The sequence below is a fragment of the Lepidochelys kempii genome, chromosome 2, assembly GCF_965140265.1.
Source record: "Lepidochelys kempii isolate rLepKem1 chromosome 2, rLepKem1.hap2, whole genome shotgun sequence".
In the NCBI taxonomy this organism is placed as follows: Eukaryota; Metazoa; Chordata; order Testudines; family Cheloniidae; genus Lepidochelys; species Lepidochelys kempii.
The window spans coordinates 49,902,790-49,926,313 of record NC_133257.1 but is presented as its reverse complement, the minus strand read 5'-3'; the positions used below and the strand labels follow the sequence as shown (position 1 = coordinate 49,926,313).

The following is a 23,524-nucleotide window of genomic DNA, read 5'->3' as shown; positions in this document are numbered from 1 at the left end:
AAAGAAATGTTTCTTTTCTTTTGTAAGTTCCATCCCTGATAGGTATTGTCACTTTCAGACTGAAATAACATTGCTAACCCAGCTACAGGCAAATAGTCCCTAACCTGCTGTCCTTTTGAGTGCATAAAGGTTTCCATCATGAGCTCCTAAAGTGAATAGGAGTGAGTCTTTGGTCCCTCCAAGCCCCCTGCTCTGCTGCTCCTCCAACTACTCTATAAGACAATCTGTCAGTCCTCTCCCATCCCTCCTGTGGACTTCTGCTGCCTGAGTGAAATTCTTCAAGGTATGGAGGACAAATGCAAGGCCATCTGCATCACTTAAGTCCCACACTGGAGTTGAGCAGGGTGGATCATGGAGGGGAGCTTCCATGAGCTCTGCGTGCCTTGAAAATGGTCTTTATGTTGACCCCGCTTTGGCAGGAATGGAAAGCAGCAATGCATCTGAGCCAAGGGTAGGGGCCATAAATGGATCCAGTTGTCCCAGCACACTGTGCAAACAGAGAATGAGGAGATGCTGCAACTGCTACTCCAGCCCTTAGTAATGGGACCAGTTTGACTAGTAGGATTTATTAACTGTATACTTATTGAGAAATAATCACACAATGATTATGCAAATCCCTGCACACTTATTGGCCATTATCATCTGTCAGCCAGTGAGAGCACAGGAATTTAACTGCACAACGATTATGCAAACTGGGTTCCCACAACACAGCAGAGTCCAGAGAATTGCATGACTGGGGCAAAACTGTATTTTTGCACCACTAACTGTACTCGGTCCCTTCACTTTGATTGGCTGAATGCGCCGGTGTTGCAGATTATTTACTCAGTAACTTTAGGAGTAAGGGAATTTGATAATATTTATCTGGTGGATATTAACATACCATATTTCATAAACCTAGCTCCATCTGGAGAATGGAAGTATGAAGTCTGCCTGAGAGCACTGTTCATTCCAAGCAACAGAAAAGGTTATTGAATTTCTACAGGGTATGCTTTCCTTACAGAAGCTCAAAAGAAGCAAATGGAAGATAATGCTGAGTTGATCCAAGAGGAATGCATATCAGAGAATGCAGATAACTCTACAGAAGAGCCTATTGAAGTAGGGCCAGATGCAGATGGGGATGGAGAAGAGATGACTGATGGAATAGAGGAGGATTTTGATGAGGATTGCAGCAATGAGCTGGTAAGAAATTAACATGCCATGGCTATGTATACAGTTATTATGAATAACCATGGAAGTCCAATAATAATTTTTTTAGGATCAGGATTAACAAAAATGTTAATAATGACACTTTGCTGCCTCCACCTCCGAGGGACTCCCCAGGCTTCCCCGAGTCCCTGGGAGCCTGGGAAGACCCTCACTGCCAGAGTGAGGAACCTAGAAGCCCTAAGAGCCCTGTTTCCAGCCATGTCTCTCCAGGCTCCCAGCTCTGCATGGCAGGGCTGCACCAGAGCTGCAGACCTGGGAAACCCAGGCTCCTCTGCAGCCCACCAAGCAAGCTTGGCAAAAGTTCATCAAAACTAAAACATTTCTGCAGAACATTTTGGTTTTGACTAAACTGAATTTTCTGATGAAAACCTGTTTCATTGGAAAATTGCTGACCAGCTCTAGTGCTAATTCCTGTTCAAGGGAATTGGTTTTAATACCAGTGGGAGCCATTTTGTAGACAAGAGTGGTGGTTTCTGGTGTTTTTTACCACTGTATTGATTAAACCAGGTTTCAGGTTCCCTAATGTAGACGTGGCCTGAATGGCTGAGTGTTGTACATCTTGGAAACCAGAGCCAATGTTTGCTGTGGTTATGAGATCCTTGTATTTTCATGCCTGCTTGTTAATTACATCATTATTTGGAGCAAGACTCTTCCCTTCTCTGAGCCTCTGTTTTCCCATCTGTTATATGGGAATAATGATACTTATTCTCTTTTGTAAAATGTTGTGATATCCATGGATGTAAAGTTGCTATACAAGTTCTAAGTAGTAGTAGGATATATTTTACCTACTGGATACACTGTAATTCGCTATGGATACCTTTGCATTTGGTGACTTTACCTCTCTCTCTTTATTTCCCCTCTACAATATGTGATATACAAGTATAAAGCAATTCAGCCATCTCCACGAGGCAAACAGATTGCTTGGTATAGTGTAGTTTAGGTTGTGAGGCAGAGAGACTATGAAAAGCCCACTAAAGACACTACTTCCATGGTTTAGTTCATCTCCTATGCATACTGTATAAACAGTGCACACCTGTGTTCATTTAATGTATTTAGAAATATTTTTAGAGTTTCCTGGGAAAATGCTGGAAAACTGGTGACTGTGTTGCAGTCAGTGAGACCACTCTTGGTTTTCAAGAACAGTTCGACTTCAAGTTATGAAAGCATTAGTTTTCTTTATTTACTGCTTCTCCACCAATGATAAATACGTTTCCTTAAATTCACTATTAGATCTGAGGATTCAGGTGATTGGTAGAGTAGATTCCTCTTCTGGTGCTCTTTGCCTTCCTATTGGCCACATGTTGTTTTCCTTCTTCATTAGTTCCTTGTCCAGTGGTAACTTAAAGCATTACTGACTTTAGCTATGTGTGGAAGTGAAAGAGTCACACAATTAGAAAGAAGTGAGGGAGAAGGAATTGCTATGAAATATTGCTTGAGAGCATATCTAAGCAATGGGTAGTTCTCTTAGGGTGACTGTTTTGGTATAATTGACCTATGTGTCTTTCTTCAGCAGTTCTCATTCTGATACTCAGCTCCTTGGGCAAAAGTTATTATGATATGATATGGGCAGTTCATTATGTATTTTGTGAATTTCACCTATTCTATTATATATTTAATTTTGTTAAGATGCCTTCAGAAATTGACATAAATTTAATAGAAGATGAGATATATAAGTATTATGGTCAAGTGTAAAGAAGTCTTGAGCACCTTCTCAAGTCCCACTTAAGTCAATGATACTTCAATCACTGAAAAGTCAATTTGCATCTTGCAAATGTGGGTTCTCAGTGTGTTTGTCTATGTATTTGTATTTGTTCCTTATCTTTTTTTTCCTGGTATAATTTAGTTATGTGGGGCTTGCTAATTCAAGTTGCTTCTTGTTCATTTGCACACTCATCCTCTAGCTCCCAGACTCAAACTGATTCACATATCAATTGACTGCTGCTCAAGCAAAAGACAGTGATTGTTCCCCTTAAGAGAATAATCTAGCCAGTTTTTATTATAATAAAAGAAGTTTCACACAAACATGACTTCAGCAAACTTTCCACATACAAAAATTTATCCTGGGGCTAGGAACAAATATGAAAAATTTCAGGGCACATTTTCTGAAATTTATAATATCCTAAAAATAGGGATTTAGAATCAAGATGGGGAAAGTGTCTTTTCTACTGCAACACATATATCAGAATAATTGAGAGCATATGCAAAAATATTTGTAAAGGTGAATTGGTTAGGTTATTTCCTTGTGGAGAGAGAATAAGAAAAATCAAACAATTGATGATTTATCTTAGTCTAATTTATTTACAATACACACCTTTTGAAAAGCAATGTTAGAGAGCGAAATCAATGCAGATTAAGTTTAGATTATAGAATCACAGAAATTTAAGGCTGGAAGGGACTTCATGAGATCAGCAAGTCCATCTCCCCATGCTGAGGCAGAACCAAGTATATCTAGACCATCCTTGACAGGTATTTGTCCAACCTGGTCCAATGATGAGGATTCCACAACCTCCTTTGGAAGTCTATTCCAGAGCTTAATTACCCTTATAGTTAGAAATTTTTGCTTAATATATAACCTAAATCTCCCTTGCTGACTCTTAAACCCATTACTTCTTGTCGTACAGATTTAGACCTCAAATCAGCAAAGCATTTAAACCCATCTATATTATATTGTCCGAGAAGAATAGCATCCATCAAGTTGGATGCCATTCATAATAAATAATCATAACAAACTACAATAGTTACTAATAATGCAATGATGGTTCAGTAGTTATGCAGTCACTAGACCAGATTATGATCTCAATTTTGTTTACATTGACCATCTGCAGGCACGGCTCACCGTTGCCAGCCAATGGAAGCTGCAGGAAGCGGCACATCCCTGCAGTCCGCACCTCTTTCTTCAGCTCCCGTTGGCCAGGAACGGTGAACCACGACCACTGGGAGCTACAGGGGACCGTGCCTGCGGATAGTCAATGTCAGCAAAATGTCTGGCGGCCCACAATCAGATTACCCTGATGCGCCACATGCCGAAGGTTGCCAACCCCAGCACAGATTCAATGCAGTTATTCCCCGTGTACACTGGTGCAGCTGACATCAGAATTTATTCCCTATCTATTAACTACATTTCTGTTACATTTGTCTCACAGAGATATTTCATTTCTCTACATTATCTGTTTTATAGCCCTCTGTAGTGTATGTATCCAGCCTAGTCCATTTTCTTGTCATTTTTCATGCTTTTACTGACTTTAGATGAAGAATCATGTGTCAGAAATAAAGGACACCAGTAACTGAAACATATAGCACTCAGGGTTAGTTTTCTTGCTGCATTCAGTTTTATCATGCAAAAATTAAATCACTGCCATATGATTTGATAATATCAACATATCTTCTCTACCTTCATCACAGCACACTACCAGAACACACCACATACCTTGGACTATACAGACAAGACCATATTTCGACCACTGAATTTCAACTTTCTGACAAATTAGTATCTATAAATACAAATTCCCTTTAGTATCTACAAAGTACATATTCCAAACATTTCCTAGCACTATAGAGTTAAGCAGTTAACTTTGGGTCAGGCCCATTGTGATAATTTTTGTCCCTACTAATAAGTAACAAGGAATTACTTTTTTGGTAAAATAGCAAATCTGCATGGAACAAGAAAATTTAAATTTTCTTGCATTTTTTACAAGAATGCCAATATTCAACAAATGCAAAGTAATGCACATTGAAAAACATGATCCCAACTATACATATAAAATGATAGAGTCTAAATTAGCTGTTACCACTCAAGAAAGAGATCTTGGAGTCGTGGATAGTTCTCTAAAAAGATCTACTCAATGTGCAGAGGGAATCAAAACAGAAAACAGAATGTTGGGAATCATTAAGAAAGGGATAGATAATAAGACAGAAAATATCATATTGCCTCTATATAAATCCATGGTGCGCCCACATCTTGAATACTGCATGCAGATTTGGTCGCCCCGTCTCAAAAAAGATATATTGGATTTGGAAAAGGTACAGAGAAGGGCAACAAAAATGATTAGGAGCATGGAACAGCTTCCATATAAGGAGAGATTAATAAGATTGGGACTTGTCAGCTTGGAAAAGAGACAGCTAAGTGGGGATATGACAGAGGTCTATAAAATCATGACTGGTGTGGAGAAAGTAAATAAGGAAGTGTTATTTACTCCTCCTCATAACGCAAGGACTAGGGGTCACCAAATGAAATTAATAGGCAGCAGGTTTAAAACAAACAAAAGGAAGTATTTTTTCACACAACGCACAGTCAACCTGTGGAACTCCTTGCCAGAGGATGTTGTGAAGGACAAGACTATAACAGTGTTCAAGAAGAACTAGATAAGTTCATAGAGGATAGGTCCATCAATGGCTATTAGCCAGGATGGGCAGAGATGGCGTCCCTAGCCTCTGTTTGCCAGAAGCTGGCAATGGGCAAAGGGAGATGGATCACTTGATGATTACCTGTTCTGTTTATTCCCTCTGGGGCACCTGGCATTGGCACCTGGCATTGGCCCAGAAGACAGGCTACTGGGCTAGATGGACCTTTGGTCTAACTTAGTATGGCTTTTTTATGTTCTTATGTTTAGGTAGTAAAATAAACTGTACTGAAAAGAAATAAAAGAATCATTCTACTGAACCATACACATCTTACACAAGCAAGTACTACTGTAGCCAAGTCCTGTATTTACATATCTCAAGCAAAGCATGATGGATTTTATCTAGTGTATTTCACATTCCAGTCGTCTAAGTTTGATTTCTAATACCAGATTTGCTTTAAAGATTACGAGCCAGATTCTGCTCTGAGTTGCATCAACATAAGCCAGAGTGATTCCACTCTAATCAGTAGAGTTAACTGGATGTGGCTCTCCAAGATTAGTAGCTTGCAACATCTTTTCAACATTGCACATTTTTCCATTGTACTAATTTCCACAGAAGAAACTATACCATCAAGTAGAAGGTTCAACTATTGTATCTGCTGAAGTGATGCTGGGCCAAAATCTTGTTTTGGTTAGTCTGAATGTTTTAATGTCAACAGAAATACAGTTGGACAATTTCCCTGGTGTACTGAACACTTTGGACTTCAGTGAGCTTTTTCTCAATAGCACTGAAATCATGGAGTTCTTCATGCCTAAGACAAATGAATAGGTAAAAGGTTGTGTTCACTTGATGAATATCAGTGCACGATACTTAGCTTGCTCAAGTATAAGAAAGTCATTAGCAGAAGCATACCTGACAGATACTAATGTGTTGCACCTTCTAAAGCTGCCGTGAATCTAATAACCTGTGACTGAAAAAATGGAAAAAGTAATAAAAGCATGTCATCAGAAATCAGAAAATTGCAAGAAACTTTCTGACATGCCCTTTTTTATATTTAATATATGCAGTATCACAATAGACTCATTTATTGTTCACACTGTTGTATAAATGAGTCATTGGAAAGACCTTGCCATCCCACATTTTTCTGGCAGCTGCTCCGAGGTAGACTTCCTAAGCATAGTACAGGATTTTGAGCATGTTACTCTCACTGGTTGTAACTTGATTTTTTTTCATCTAAATCCAGTATAGCTTTAGGAATTTGTCCAACAAGATTTCCATCACTCACTTCATGTCTATTAAACCCTTTAGCAATTCAGTTATTTTTCTGGATACCTAAAATTGCACACTTGAAAAAATACTAAACAGGCAGAAGAATTTGCCCATCATCTTTCACATAGAATATCAGGGTTGGAAGGGACCTCAGGAAGGCATCTAGTCCAACTCCCTGCTCAAAGCAGGACCAATCCCCAATTTTTGTCCCAGATCCCTAAATGGCCCCCTCAAGGATTGAACTCACAACCCTGGATTTAGCAGGCCAATGCTCAAACCACTGAGCTATCCTTCCCCTTCTTTACCTACTTTTCTATGTAGTATCCAACAACAAAACTCTTTCACAACATCAATTTTTAAAACAATATGCATAACTTATATGGCTAAACTACAGGCTTCTAGAGACTTAAAAGGTTGCGTATATGAGTGTGGGCTATTCTGTTGTTCAGATCCAGTGATTTGAGCAGGAACCTGGGAGTCAGGAATAGAAGTGGGCAAAACTTTTCAGATGAATAATATATTAGCTGAAATGTGATTTTTGGGTTGACCAAAATTATCCACAAATTTGGGTCAAACTCAGCAAATAGTTTTGGCCAGGAAAAAAATGAAATAAAAAATTATTTTGAAAAGTCAAAATGTTGTGTTTCAAGTCAAAACTGTTCAACTTCTCATTTCAAAACAAGGATTTACTTAGAAATTTTGCTAGATTTATTGTTTTAAGGATAAAAAACACAAAAATAAAGCAAAACCAAAAAAATTAATTCCAGGTTGAATGATGCATTTAGTTTGACCGAGACCAGTTTGGGGTTGTTTTTTTGTTTTTGTTTTCCTTTCAATGAGAAAAACTGAAGAATTCTATTTTGGATCATCCTGAAACAAACTTTTGGGGATTTTTCAGTTGAGCCAGCAAACAAAAATCAATTATTCACTCAGTTCTAGTCAGGATTCTGTTGGATTGTATTCCCAACTGTGCTGCTGTTCAATGTGTGATCAATATTACTTTTAGTTCTTAGTCTCCACTGGTGCACAAGCAAAGCTGTGCATGTGTATACTTGCCTTCTGCATGCAATATGAAAAATACATCTTTACCAAGTAGCGTATGCAAACTTTGTCAGGAGGAAACCCCAAGATGTCTTCAAACTACATCTTTCTGGGTTGGAGGGGAAAAAATGTAAGAAGTCTTTACCCATGGAACTAACAGGTATACCCTTCAACAAGACAGAAAAAAATTAATTTATTTTCTCAGAAATACTATACACAACAATCCTGGGCCTCCTGAATTTTCAACAATCATTTACCTTATAGCATGGTCTGCAAAGACATATAGATAATTAGGTATGAGCTAATCTGAGTTCTCAGAACCTGATTCTCCACTCACTTATACTTCTCTTGACATCACTGAAGTTACTCCTGTTTTAAATCTGTGTGGGCTAGATTCTCAGCAGTCAAGCCGTGTAATCTGTTGACGTGATTGGAGCTATGCTGATTTACACCAGTGCAGCATCAGGCCCTGAGTTTATAAAATTAATGCCAGAAATTCAATGAGGAAAAAGTTGGACCCTTTAGCATCTAGTCTCTTTTTGAAAAAAGAAAAGGAGTACTTGTGGCACCTTAGAGACTAACCAATTTATTTGAGCATGAGCTTTCGTGAGCTACAGCTCACTTCATCAGATGTTTACCGTGGAAACTGCAGCAGACTTTATATACACACAGAAATCATGAAACAATACCTCCTCCCACCCCACTGTCCTGCTGGTAATAGCTTATCTAAAGTGATCAACAGGTGGGCCATTTCCAGCACAAATCCAGGTTTTCTCACCCTCCACCCCCCCACACAAATTCACTCTCCTGCTGGTGCTAGCCCATCCAAAGTGACAGCTCTTTACATAATCAAGTCGGGCTTATGTAAAGAGCTGTCACTTTGGATGGGCTAGCACCAGCAGGAGAGTGAATTTGTGTGGGGGGGTGGAGGGTGAGAAAACCTGGATTTGTGCTGGAAATGGCCCACCTGTTGATCACTTTAGATAAGCTATTACCAGCAGGACAGTGGGGTGGGAGGAGGTATTGTTTCATGATTTCTGTGTGTATATAAAGTCTGCTGCAGTTTCCACGGTAAACATCTGATGAAGTGAGCTGTAGCTCACGAAAGCTCATGCTCAAATAAATTGGTTAGTCTCTAAGGTGCCACAAGTACTCCTTTTCTTTTTGCGAATACAGACTAACACGGCTGTTCCTCTGAAACCTCTCTTTTTGAAGTATGTTCCTCTGAAGTGAAATTGCTGGATGCGTCCTGTAACACCCAGCTAACAGCTGTAATCTCCACTAGTGGCTTCCAGTGAAGAGTCCACCCATGTGTAACAGATGTATTTATGACTCTGGAGACATACTGGACCCTGTTCTCCTACTGCAAGATACGAGTCCCATTGAAATCACAGAAGTCATGTGTGTTCTGCAGTGGTTAAATCAGACACACCAATTCTGAGAAAAGACATTTACAGTTAAGGTTGAATTAGTGTTTTTCTAGAGAAAAGTAATAAAAGAACTTGGTACAACCTACAAGTATTTAGACCATTTCTGAAAAGTATGAATAAACTGCTAAAACCCAACACCATGCTACGGCAATCCAAAAAAAAATACTCTTAATTACTAGATATACTGTCAATAAATAAAGCCTGCTTTGGGGAAAACTCTTGTATACCAAATGTTAACAGGAACTGTAGCCTGACAGTGTTTTAGCTATGAGCCTTTTTTGAAACATTAGCATAGATGATATTTTGACAATATATTTGAAATGTAAAAGCATTTCTGACTACTGCTGTACTGTGCTGAGTTGCCTAAATAGCTTATGCCTAGCTCTTTTTTTGCTCTTCTGTGGATTGTGATTGAAAAGGATAGCTCAGTTATCTTCTTGCGCTGTTTGTTAGCTTGCCAGGTCGTCACCAGCAGATTCATCATCACTGAGTAAGTTTGTTCAGACTCTTGGATCAATTTTTGTTTTGTTTTGGCTTTTTGATAGGTCTCTATTGTTACCTTAAGCTTTTAAAAAAATAACAAATGGTTTCTCACCTCTCATGGTATTCAGTATTTTAAGAGATGAAAATATTTATTTTAATAGTCCATTTTTAAAACTACCAAAAGCATGATTTAAAAAAAATCATCTCCTACTATTACACCCACAATTGTTACTGTGTCAGATTGATTCAGACACACAATAGTCTCATGACATAGGCCAACTATTGCAGGCTGTATAGTTGTACCCATGTTGGTCCCAGGATATAAGAGAGACAAGGTGGGTGAGATAATCTTTTTATTGGACCAACTTCTTTAAAGCTTGTCTCTCTCACCAACAAAAGTTGGTCCAATAAAAGATATTGTCTCACCCACATTGTCTCTTTCATAGCATAGACCAACTTTCATGTCAGGTCAAATATTTTTCTCGGACGGACACACACAAAATACTACACTGAATAGGCAAAATACATTTCTGATATAACTTGACTTTAATGTCTGATACTACTAGCCTGATTTTGCTGATTCTTTTCCTGATGTAAATCAGGAGTAACTTCATACAAGTCAGTGGAAATACAGCAGTGTGCAACTAATGAGAGCAGAATCAAACCCTGTCTAAGTGTTGTACAGAACTAGGCAGTTAACACTTTTTAACTGCAAAAAATCCAACATAAATTCCAAACTAGATTTTTGTGTGCTCATGAAAAATAGGTTCTGAATTTGTAACTTTAACTCAGGAAGATTACAGAAATTTTAAATAATTTGCTAATATTAGGACAAAATTACTTTAAATAGAGTAAGTTCTGTACTCACTAAGTTAACACTGGTATAACTTCTTTGATTTCAGTGGAGTTATTCTTGATTTACATCAGTGTAAGTATTTCAGTTGACTTCATTAGGCATTGGATCAGACCCCAAGATGTTTTTGAATATTTCCACTGCCTACAAAAGTATCTCCAGCCCGGACACCAGAGAAGCAGTGTCAGGGGACCATGCTATTGCTCTGCAGTCTCAGTAGAAGTTTCTACCTCACACTGAGAAGTTCCTAAGGACACAGCCACGCTGCTTGGGCTGTGCATTGAACTAAGGATTAAACCTATCCACTCAATCCTGCAATTCTTTGATTTAACTGTAGTTGAGCAGCCACCATATCTCATACATTTTTCCTGGTGTGCCAGACTTTGAAAGTACATAGCTTTAGTTCCCCTGGAGAACATTCATTTCACAGTCCTTATCAAAATGCTTCAGATACAAGAATGGTCAATAATAAAACCATCAGAGGGAACATTTTCCTTCAAACCATGTCTGTAAATCAAAGAGCATCTTTGTGGAAGTAAAGTGGGGCAATGCTCAACAGTCAAAAGGTAGCTGTTCTTTTTTCTGTATAAATTGACAAAAATTATAAACATTATTTTATTCCTTTCTACAGCAGTCCCAAAGACACTGTAGTTAGTGACCCATTGTTACCAAAAGGTCTTATTTTCTGAGAAAATATAAATATTATTTAAATGTTTTTATGACTGGCTAACACCGTAATGACAGGTTTCAGAGTAGCAACCATGTTAGTCGGTATCCGCAAAAAGAACAGGAGTACTTGTGGCACCTTAGACACTAACAAATTTAATACTACTAAATAAATGTGTTAGTCTCTAAGGTGCCACAAGTACTCCTGTTGTTAACACTATAATGTGAAAGATTGAATTTATCAGTGTGCAGCCATTTATGGACCTCAGAAAAGGGAAATAATTATTAAAATGGTAGCAATTTAATTCCTTTAAATGCAAACCAACTAACCTGTTAGAAACAAAATTACTGGCTCAACTTTCCAGATAACAAGGTTTTGGACATCGATTAAATTCCATTTTAACCTGGTGTTAGGGAGCTTATTCCTTCACCCACTTACTTCCCTGGTCCTTCTCGCATGAACAGAGAGCAACAATACCTGAAGTCCAAAGGTGCAAACAATTCGATGTTTATTGGGGTGAACTTCCAGCAAGCATGATTACAGTTTCCTTCCTTAGTATCCTCCTTCCCAGCTCTGACACCACAGAGCCTTACACCTGTGTCCCTGTTCCCATTCCTACCCTTAGCAAAACATGATTCCAATTTTCTTACCCCCATTCCCTGTTCCCATTTCCCTCACCCTCCCACCCACACCCACCCACTTCCTCGTTGACTACAGATTATATAGTAAAACTTGAGTTCTGCTTAGTTATACCTTAACCAATCATTTTCCTGAAATTTAACTAACCAATCCTAACATATTGTAACATGATTATGTAACCAATTATATCCCACCACCTTAATTAGTTTACACCCAACAAAATTAATTATACAGCAGACAGGAACAATCACAGAACCAGACAGAGATTATACAGACAAACAATAGCAAAGTGGGAACTATAATGACAAGACAATACAGAAGTGAGGATTTCACATCCCAGCTATTGATAAGTGAGTTCTTGCCAGACAGGATGCTATCAAACTAAGTTTCCTTTTACATTTTCTAGGCACTTCCCTTTCTCTGGAGGTGATAGGAATACAATCCTGTCCTGATAGTGCCTGACAGCCCAATAGCACCTTATTTCAATGTGACTAGTTTGGAATGTGAGGATGTGACTGTTCGCTTCCCAGCTTATGGCTGCCTCTGCTGCTTAGCCAAAGGCCTTAGCCTAAGAACAGGGCCTCAGACTGTCACAGTAAGAGAAGGCCCTTACACCAGCAGATAGTGATTTTGATTCTTTCTTTTATACCTCTATAATTAGCCAAGTGATAAGAATACACCTAAATTCTTAGAGTATAGGCCTTTACAGACAGGCCTGAATATCTATATCCTAACACCTGGCCTACTCTGTTTGTACAGCAGCAGTCTCCAGTTATGTTGCTATTGACCATTACATACATTAAATTTTCACAGCACTTTTCAAACATAGAGTAAGACATACTCCTTACTCCAACGAGCATAAAATATAAAATCCAAATTCTGCTCCTCCTCCCACTAAGGAAGTATAATCCTAGTGCCCTGCTGAGTCATTCTGCCTCCATGGATAGAATGCGTTGGTCTTGCCAGTAAAGTTCTCTGTAGAAATTATTCATTATAAGGGAAAGATGGGTCGGTTCCTGGAAGACGTGTGTTTGAAGGAGAGAGGGATTGTCAGACAACAAATGGAAGACTATTCCAAGTACTGAAGGCAGTATAAACTTATTTTAGAACCTAACCCTGCTCCCAGTGAATTCAATTGGATTTTTTAACCATTAACTTCAATGAGAGCAAGTTTGGGTTCTTAGAGTATAAGGATGTTTGGGTGGGTAATGATCTGGTTCAGGATAATAAAGTCAACATCCATGTCACATGACAAAGGTCAGTATACACTGACTCCAGTAGCTACTGTTACAAAGATCAAGTTTTATTCTAAGTTCTGAAAAATATCTAGCACACTGCCAGAGCTAATCAAATTATCATTAATAAGATACAAAAGCTGAAAACTGAGTGGAAGAGGAAGAAGGAAGCTGCATTTGCAATAAGGGAAGAGGAATGGAGGCACACAGACTGTGCGGGGCAGAGCTGAAGAAGGTGACAACAGAGAGTTAAGTGAGTGCACCCAGTGGTTCTACATTTACGTAGCACAATGCAATCTTTAATCCAGCATTTCAGTTTTTGTCATTTATGTTTAATAGAAAAAACTCTTGGAAATCTCATAGAATAAATTTGATAGATGCTATTATGCACTGTCCTGTGTAGGTAAAATAAGTATTAATGGGGAAAGAGCCTGAGAGAAGCTATTTAAAATATACTATTAAATTTATGTCCTGCTTCTCTTCTCATTTCCAAATGTTCTGGTAAATCTTGCTTGCTCTTTCATGCCATTACTTCTCTTCTCTATCCACCAGGATCACACTCTCAAACCCACCCTTTTCCAAGGCAAGTGTCAAAACAATCTACCTCCCTCTTTCTTTTTTTTTTTTTTTTTTTTTTTTTTGATTGCCTTCATTCAGGACCGTATCTCCACCACCTGCAATACCTTTCTATTACTCATTACTGTTACTGTCCCGTCCCTCTTCCTCTCCATTCATTCCTTCTCCTTTCCCCTGGGCCTATTGTGGACTCTGTAACATCATTCCAGACTCTTTCAACTACCTGTTCCCATTAACACCCCTTTTCTTCTCCCACCATTTTGTTTTGCCTTGCTCTTTACGTTGCCTACAATGTCTACATTTTTCCCCTGTCCAATTCCTTCCTCAATATTAGACAAAACTGGGCAAGCTTAACAGATGTTTCCTTAATTAAAATGAGTTCTCTCAGTCTTTCACTTTCCTAAACCACACATTAGTGAAACATTAAAAAATAAAATTAAAAGCTTAGTCATGTTGAGTGGCCTTCAAGTAGGATTTTCAGCAGTTCTTTAAAGTTTAAACCCTCCATTCAGTCCTGCTCCCTTGGCACTGGTAGGGCAGGAATTCTTACCTTTAGCATTAATGCTAATTGGATTACCGGTTCACACCGGGGAATCCCCACTCCTCATATCAAGCAGAGGTTAAAGCAGCTAAAATTTTCTTTTACAACTTTTTGACAGCACTCTGAATCCCAAAAACACCTCATCTGCACCATTAGCATTATCAGGGCTCATGCTTAAAAGTGAGGTCGCTGGCATGCCAATAGAAAGACGGACTTACATCTCATGCCACTAGAATGGGCCAGATCCTGAGAGGTGCTAAAATGGGTTTATCATTGTCTTCAGCGGAAGTCGCAGCACCTCTCAGCATTTGGCATGATATTTGCTCATGTTTGGGGGTCAGGAACCATAGGGGCATCTGCACAGTTACTGCTCCATAGAGCTGTATCCTGGCATGTGCAGAGTGTTCTTCACTTCAGTTTGTTTCAGTGGGAGTTGAGGACACTTAGCACATTGCAGAATTGAGCCGATACTGCACTGATTTTGGTCTGTGCCAGACGAACTCTTATGTCTCCCGCTTCTTGACTTCACTCTTCTCAAGGAAAAAAAAAACTATGAATAAAAAAAAAAGAAGAGAAAAATGTAGTAATTTATGTACATTATATTGATATATCACAAGCAGTAAAACACAAACCCATGTTTTCTAGACTGTGGGCCAGATCCTCAGCTAGTGTAGATGCTCTGAAGTCAATAGAGATATGTCAATTTATACTAGCCGAGGATCTGGCCCATAATTAGTGCATTCAGATATAAAGAGAGAGGTGACTCAAAAATAACTATAGAAACTATGTAGACATCATAACTAAATGAAATGCAGGCCTATATGGTCATGTGTATTGCCAAAGATATTTACTAGATCCCAGAAAAACTGGCCAAAAACAATGGGGCAAACCCCTATATCAATATAAAGAGCCACAGGATCTGTACAAAGCAGACCAAGCCTCAGTTATTAAGATATTATGCAAAAGAGCCACAGGCAGTAAATTGCATGGTAGATAGCTGGGAAAGATGAAGGACTGAGCTGACCCTGTCAGGATCTGAATCTATTGTCCCAGGGAACTGGTTACGCTATTTAGAACCTGAAGTTTAGATCACCAAGCTACTGCTTAGGATTTTATAAGGGTGGAAGTTTTCATAGGACTCTTTTTAACAAAGATGTTAAGATACCATTTGCTAAAATATTTGTGTGCAAATGGATGGAAAATAATCTATCACTAAACTAGATGCCAAAAGGATAGCTAACAAAATGTCACTTTTTTTAAACAAGGCTCCAAGAGCTATCCTGGCAATTCCTGGCCAGTAAACCTAACTTCAGTACCAAGCACATTCTTTGAAAGTATAGTAAAGAACAGAATTATCAGACATATATATGAACACGATTTGGTGGGGAAGAGTCAACACGGATTTTGTAAAGGGAAATCATGCCTCACCAATCTATTAGAATGCTCAGAGGGGATCAACAAACATGGGCAAGGGTGATCTAGTGGATATAGTGTACTTGGACTTTCAGAAAGCCTTTGACAAGGTTTCCTCACCAAAGGCTCTTAAGCAAAGTAAGCTATCATGAGATAAAAGGGAAGGTTCTCTCATGGATCAGTAACTAGTTAAAAATAAAAAAGCAAATGATAGGAATAAATGGTCAGCTTTTTAGAACGGAGAGTGGTAAATAGTGGTGTCCCCAAAGGATCAGAACTGGGACCAGTGCTTTCAACATATTCATAAGTGATCTGGAAAAAGGGGTAAACAGTGAGGTGGCCAAGTTTTTAGATGATACAAAATTACTCAAGATAATTAAGTCCAAAGCAGACTGCGAAGAGTTACAGAGTATGCTGGCCCCTCCAAGCCTTCTCCCCCCTGCACCAGCAGGAGTCCCGGGCTGTGCGCTGCCACCTGCCCCTCCTTCCCGGCACCTAGGACGCCCCCCCACAGCACCCGCGGAACCCCTGGGCAGCCCCCGACCTCCCCACCCCAAGTTTTAGTTGGGGTATATATATAGTAAAAGTCATGGACAGGTCACGGACCATGAATTTTTGTTTACTTCCCATGACCTGTCCGTGACTTTTACTAAAAATATCCATGACTAAAAAGTAGCCTTAATCATAAACAATGATAATTAGTAATGCCCAAATGTGTTTTGCTTAATTTCAAATTCACTTTAATTTTGAAGAAAATTATAGATAGAGTGAGATATGTTTGAGATGTTTGTTCTATTAGGAATTGGCATTTTCCCATTTTTAAATGTAACTTTAGCAAAAAAAGGCACATGGTCTCTACCTACAAAGTGTTTGTGAGGCAAACGTGCTGGTGGTGAGAGAAGGATTGTCCATTTTGTCTACCTACAGTCTTGCACTGGAGTGTGAGACCCTCCAAATAAATAGAGTGGCAGCTCACTTCATTGTACAATGCTTGTGCCCTGATTTTTTCTGTTTTAGGGGCCGTGGGAGAGGAGTTTCTGGACCATTCATGGATAGACTAGGGTTAAATTGATGATGTGTGTGTTCTGTAGATAGGCCTAGGTCTTCAGATTCCAGGGCTGTTAATACAACACATTTCATAATCAGTAACATCTATTTAAAGAAGGAAAAAAAGAAATAGACTATGTTTTGCTGGAAGGGAGAACAATGGAGTGTGAGAATGTGGACCCAGCATTCTCAGGGGTCCTTCCCCACAGGCTAGAGAACAAAACAGGAGAGAGTTGCAGAAGGGGATGCACCTCACAGCTGATTTTTCTCTGACTGCAAACTGAGGAGGAACAACCCAAAAAGCATACCATTATTGTGACTTTTGTGGGGGAGCAGGGGAAAGTGGAAGGAGGCAGCAGGTGAGGGTCCCATTCATCACAGGCAACACTTAGCCAGTGGCAGCAGGAGCCACTGGGGAAGGAGTCAGGCACTGCCCACAAGGAACCACAGGGGCCACAAGGATCATCTAGTCTAATGCCCAGGAGATGGGACCAGAAACATAAGGGCAGGGGATCAGGCCTGCCTACTCTGAGGTATTAACCAGCATTTGCTAGGGCTGCTGCCAGCTCCACAAAACCCATTGCAGCCAGGAGTCCAGCTTTGAGAATGGTAGTATCGTGAGGTCAGAAGGAAATGATATAGAAAGAGTAAGATTAGGAATTAAGCAAGGATACTTGGAAGGCCCTGACACTTGAGGATTTGCACCTCATTTTTGTCTTATACATGTGAGCTATTCAGGAGTAGTTTATCCATTTATCTGCCTGTTCTATGTATTTCTAAACATATATCACCATGATAATGCTCAAAAAACTGATGCAGTATTTCAGCAGGTGAACTCTGTGCTCGTGCTTGTTAGAAACATTTATCCCAGGCAGTGATTTAGGGGAGAACATACAATACATTTTCCAACATCTGCACACTACACAATATCCCTCTACTCGGGTTGCGAATTTTCCAATTTCTAAAAACCGGACACCACTGCTCTGCCACCTCCCCTAAGGCCCCACCCTCCACTCACTCCTCTGCCATTCTCCCTCCATGGCTCGCTGCTCTCTCCCCTTTAAAACTAAAACTGGCATTTTATTGTTACTAAACAAGCTGTAATGGTTTTGAATATTTTGAAAAGAAAAAGTTGAAACTGACAGACATGTTCAAGGACTCGATCCTGAAAACCCTATTTCATGTGTTCTTGCCCCTACACTCTTTTGTGGCGGTTCAGTGATGAGACAGAACACAGCTTTATGCAAGCAAACAGGCTGGTCAGCGGAGATGGGCTGTTCTGCCCCCCCCGCCTTCCACCTTCTCCTTTTATTATATTTCTCCCCCTAAGCATTACACACTGCTACCCAAAGGAATGTATGACGTTGATTCATATACTTAGTTACCATCCTTTATCTACTACAATCCTGGTTCTCAGGCCTTGAGCCCAGGCTAAGAAAGCCTCCCACAGTTGCTGTCCAAACAATCAAGTTCTCATGGTTTATATCTAGCCCTTGTCCTTGGATAGAGCAATGTGTGCATTGCTTCTACGAAACAGTCAGGGTGTGCCCCGCCTGCTTCCAGGTGGAATAGCTAAACATTAACCCTTCATCTCCCCGTTTTTTATTTATTGATATTTGGCCATCTCATGGTAGCCGTCAATTTGTTTTGTCATGCTATTTAACTCCCAGACAGACAAGGACATAACCTGGGGAGCTTTCCAGGGCAAAATTTTACAAAGTCTTAACAAGGAAGGAATACATTGTAGACAGCAGCAGCAAAAAAATAAGCCCAATAATTACAAACACAGAATAACCAAAAGCTCGACATCTGCAATATAATCATCTAAAAGGGGTACACTTCTTTTACTACAATTGTAACCAGCAAAAGGCAATATAAATATCATTCTACTAAGACAGCAAAGGGTGCCATCACTTAAATTTGCAGGAATATAATTAAAGGTGCGTGAACCGCAAGTAAAAACCCATCCTGATGGTAGGATGATATGGCCATAATTATATGAAACATTAACAGCATGGGAACAATTTAAAAGGGGTTGAGAAATTTTTCGACAGCCCAAGGGCACCTTTGTACTAGTGCAGTTAACTACACGCGCACAGGTGACATTGCGAGCCCCGGCCAGGTACGGTGTGTGGAGGGATATAGCCGTGCGAGGCAGAGTATAGTTGGCCGGGCCCCAATTAGCCATGCTAGAGTACTGGGAGGAAAGATTAGCATAAGCAGAGAACAGTGTCTTATTCTCCATCTCCTCAGGGTGATGACATACTGGAATAAGGCATGTACCTAACAAATCTCCGGCTGCTACAAAATTAAATAAACAAAAGTGAGTAACATTTGCTATTGAAGCCAATCTTTCCCATATGTTATATGTCATTTGGGCTTGTAACGGGGGAGGCGCTTCCGAGCCAACCCCTACAGGAAATAGCAGGCACAAAAGGCACACAATCATCACAGAATTAGCAGTGATTTGGGCGAGAATCGCCACAAACAAAGTCTCAGGAGACTCTGGCTGTTGGTTTGCTGCCAGTCTTCGTTGAGCCGCGGCGACCAATGCTTTTACTGCTCCCCATGTCACGGGCTGGCTTGGGACGCTACGCCTCCTCCGTTTCCGTCCCGCCGTTGTCGACTCGGGGGGCAACGCAGTCTCCTCCAAGGTCAGCTGAAACTCTGGTATGGGATTCGACAGTCCCTGGTGCCATGCCATGTTGTTTAAGTGCCGGTCGCACACACCGAGCTGGAACCCACAACGGTCCTGCAGGGAGAGACACAGCAGCATATCCCCAACCCCAAGTGATTAGAGGTACTGGGCCCAGCCACTGTGGATCGGGCAGCTGACGATAAAAGACACGCGGTCTTTCCAGTACCTCAGATTTGTAAAAATGCCGATCCGCAGGGGTCTGCTGATCTGCATTCAGTGTTAAATTATTTAAAGTAAACAAGAGGATATGCATTTGTTGTTAAATGTCTCCTAAGGTTCGGAGACGCAGCTCCCCTTGTTTTAATTATTTATCTAGCAAGGTTTTTAGTGTGCAATTGGCACGTTCAACAATGGCTTGGCCCGTGGAATTATAAGGGATTCCGTGTTTAAGATGGACATCCCAGCGGGCACAAAAGGTGGAGAGGGCTGCAGAGCAGTAGGCTGGGGCATTATCTGTTTTAATTTGGCAGGGGCAACCCATAACAAAAAGGCAGGCCAGCAAATAATGAATAACTTTGTTAGTGGCTTCCCCACGTTGTGGGGAAGCCCAAAAGAAAGCCTGAATAAGTATCAACGAAAACATGTAAAAACAAATAGGGGCGGAATTGTGGCACATGAGTAACATCCATCTGCCACAGCTGATTTGCTGCGGTACCTCGGGGGTTAACGGCATAAGAAAAAGTAGGAGCAGCAGCAGCACAGTGGGGGCAGGAACGAACAATGGAACGTGCATGATCAGCAGGAATGTGAAACTGCAGGGCCAAAACAGAGGCAGACTGCTAAAAAAAGGCATGGCTTTCAATGGGGTCAGAAAAAAGGGAATTTACCTGACCATGTAACGCGCGATCGGCGCGTGCATTGCCTTCAGTAAGTAGCCCAGGCAGAGTGGTATGACTGCGAATATGAGCAACAAAAGAAGGGAAATTACGAATGGTGAGGAGATACTGTAAGGACAAAAACAGGCAGAGGAGGTCCGCATCGACCTTAGGGGTAATAAGGGCAAGGGGTAAATGATCAATTACCTGATAAACATAATGCGTGTCCACGATCAAATTAAAGGGACAATCAGCAAAAAGTTAAAAGGCCAAAATAACAGCAGCTAATTCCAAGGACTAGTAAAGCTCTCCAAGCGCTGTGCATGCAAATATTATTGTACAAGTGAATGAAGCGCTTTCAGCTTTTCTAGGGGGAGGGACCACTGGTCAATCCATACGGGCTCTAAGGATTGCCATAGTAATGGTAATGCGGATGGCAAGGTGGGTGAGGGAGGATTTCGGCCCATTATATATTAATATCGAGGGTGGTGTCCAGCTTTGTAAGTAAGTCACGGCCCCAAATATTGAGGTGGACAGGGAGCACAAAAGGGCGGATAGTAGCAAGGGTACGGCCTCCCGGTTTAGAGACCGTGACCCAAGACAAACTTTGGCGCCCAGGTTTACTACCCCCGATCCCCCACAATTCTTTAGAAGGAACCGTAGGCCAACTAACCAGCCACTCCAGATCACGAATCACCGTAACGTCAGCTCCAGTGTCCACCAGCCCTGTAAAAGGAACATCATCTAAGAGAAGTGTTAACTGAGGTTTCGAGGGGCGGACCGACATTGTTAGAGCAACAAGTGGAGTGGACATGTTGTGAGATGGCGACTGAGCCAGAGTCGATCCAAAGCCGCCTCTGCCCCGGGCTCGGTCCTCTGCAGCTGGCACCTGATAGGGGACTAAAATCAATTGCGCAATTGACCGTCCACGCGGGAGCGACTGTGGAAGATGAGTCCACACCTGAACCTTAATAATGCCAGTGTAATCAGCATCAATGACCCCTGGAATGACAAAAAAGCCCTGTTTCCCAGCATGTGAGCGAGGGAGAACAAGACCTACAAAGCCGGCAGGGAGAGGTCCCGTCACCTGTGTAGGTATGGCACAGACCTCCTCTGGCAGCCGAAAGTCAGTGTCCTCCTGCATGATCAAATCAAGCCCTGCACTTCCAGCAGTCGCCGCCCTCATAGAGTCTACGGATTCCAAGGCAGAGGAGCAATTGCCTGTGTAGGAAACACCCCCGTTTGGCCCTGGGTTCGGGGGGGACCCGTCGCGCAGTTTCCCGACCCGCTACGACGCTGATTAGCCCAGTGATAACCTTTCCCACTTTTGGGGCACTTCTTTGAGGGTCGGGCTGGTGCCTTAGATGAGTGGCACTCCCGCTGAAAATGACCCTCCTTACCACAGCGGTAACAGCGCTTCCCCTCCTTCCCAGTTTTTCTGAGGGCGGCAGCCAGAACTCCAGCCTTGTGGGCTTGTGTGCCAATGTTCTGGCACGCCCGCAGCATGTCTGAGAGCTCTAAAATACCAGAGGCTTGTGCTGCCTGGAGAGCACGGCGGCAATCCTCGTTTGCATTTTCAACTGCCAATTTTAACAGGAGCTCGTGAGCTGCCTCAGTGTTATCCACCTGTCGGAGGACAGCCTCCTGCAATCTGTTGGTAAAATCCAAAAAGTACTCTGAGGCACCCTGACGGATACTGACAAAGCTTTTGGTAGGCTTGCCTGAATCCGGGACCTTCTTGAAAGCATGCTGGGCACAGGTGGAAATAATGGGGAAGACAGCCTGAGGGAGTTGAGACTGCATCTCAATAGTAGCAAACGGGCCCTCCCCTGCCAAATGCTCATAAATGATACCGCGCTCTCTATGAACCTGAGCTTGGCGTTCTGCCATCTGCCGATACTCACTAAGCCAAATAACATACTGACTGGGTGACAACATCATGCGCAGCAGCGTTTTCCAATCCTCAAGGATTAGGGAGTACCCAGTACCCATCCCTTCAATGAGACCACGCACAAAGGTGCTAGTGAGGCCAAATTCACGAATTGCTTTCTTTACCTCTCTAACCACCGAGTATGTCAAAGCGGTCCAGGTGCCCACGGGGTTGCCCTGGTCATCATTCTGCCAGGTCACCGGGCAAACGGAGACCAGATCAGCCAGCTCCTCCGCTGTAAGATCTGATCAAGCTTTTGCTGCGTGAATCATTTGTTGCACAAGCGAAAGCTTCTGAGCAGATGCAGATGACCCTCCGGGGGGCCCCACAGGGGGAGGGTGATCACACACCGGCTCCGGTGGGGAAGGCCAGGGAGGCGGCGGTAATAGAGGCACTGGGGGCGAAGCAGGGGGAGGGATGGCTGCAGGAGCGGACGGGGGTGGCGGGATCGGCAGCCCCTCTGTTGGTGCTGGAGAGGGCCTTTCCGAGGCGACACGCTGTGTCGCATCGCCAGGAGGGGGGATGGCTGCAGGAGCGGACGGGGGCGGCGGGATCGGCAGCCCCTCTGTTGGTGCTGGAGAGGGCCTTTCCGAGGCGACACGCTGTGTCGCATCGCCAGGAGGGGGGATGGCTGCAGGAGCGGAGGGGCGTGGCGAGATCACGAAGTGATCTTACAAGATGGCTTACAAGAAGTGGAAGGTTGGACATATGACCAGGGAAGAGTATAAAAATATTGCTCGGGCATGTAGGAATGATATCAGGAGGGCCAAATCGCACCTGGAGCTGCAGCCAGCCAGAGATGTCAAGAGTAACAAGAAGGGTTTCTTCAGGTATGTTGGCAACAAGAAGAAAGCCAAGGAATGTGTGGGCCCCTTACTGAATGAGGGAGGCAACCTAGTGACAGAGGATGTGGAAAAAGCTAATGTACTCAATGCTTTTTTTGCCTCTGTTTTCACTAACAAGGTCAGCTCCCAGACTGCTGCGCTGGGCATCACAAAATGGGGAAGAGATGGCCAGCCCTCTGTGGAGGAAGAGGTGGTTAGGGACTATTTAGAAAAGCTGGACGTGCACAAGTCCATGGGGCCGGACGAGTTGCATCCGAGAGTGCTGAAGGAATTGGCGGCTGTGATTGCAGAGCCATTGGCCATTATCTTTGAAAACTCGTGGCGAACCGGGGAAGTCCCGGATGACTGGAAAAAGGCTAATGTAGTGCCAATCTTTAAAAAAGGGAAGAAGGAGGATCCTGGGAACTACAGGCCAGTCAGCCTCACCTCAGTCCCTGGAAAAATCATGGTGCAGGTCCTCAAAGAATCAATCCTGAAGCACTTACATGAGAGGAA

At 42.0% G+C, this 23,524-nt stretch overlaps 1 protein-coding gene across 27 annotated transcripts in view; it reads left to right on the top strand.

The window, feature by feature from the left end:
- The window catches only part of RALYL (RALY RNA binding protein like), a 612,319-nt gene that overhangs the window by 574,199 nt on the left and 14,596 nt on the right, over positions 1-23,524 (top strand). For 22 of the 27 annotated variants that reach the window (XM_073330701.1, XM_073330702.1, XM_073330700.1 and 19 more), the window contains 2 exons: positions 983-1,179; positions 13,296-13,411. The exons of 1 other annotated variant lie outside the window; for it this stretch is intronic. In XM_073330701.1, the coding sequence (XP_073186802.1) occupies positions 983-1,179; positions 13,296-13,394 (296 nt within the window). In that variant the 3' untranslated portion in view covers positions 13,395-13,411. Of the gene's footprint in view, positions 1-982; positions 1,180-13,295; positions 13,412-23,524 lie in introns of those variants that run through there. 4 more of the 27 variants (XM_073330684.1, XM_073330685.1, XM_073330680.1 and 1 more) reach the window with 2 other exon arrangements.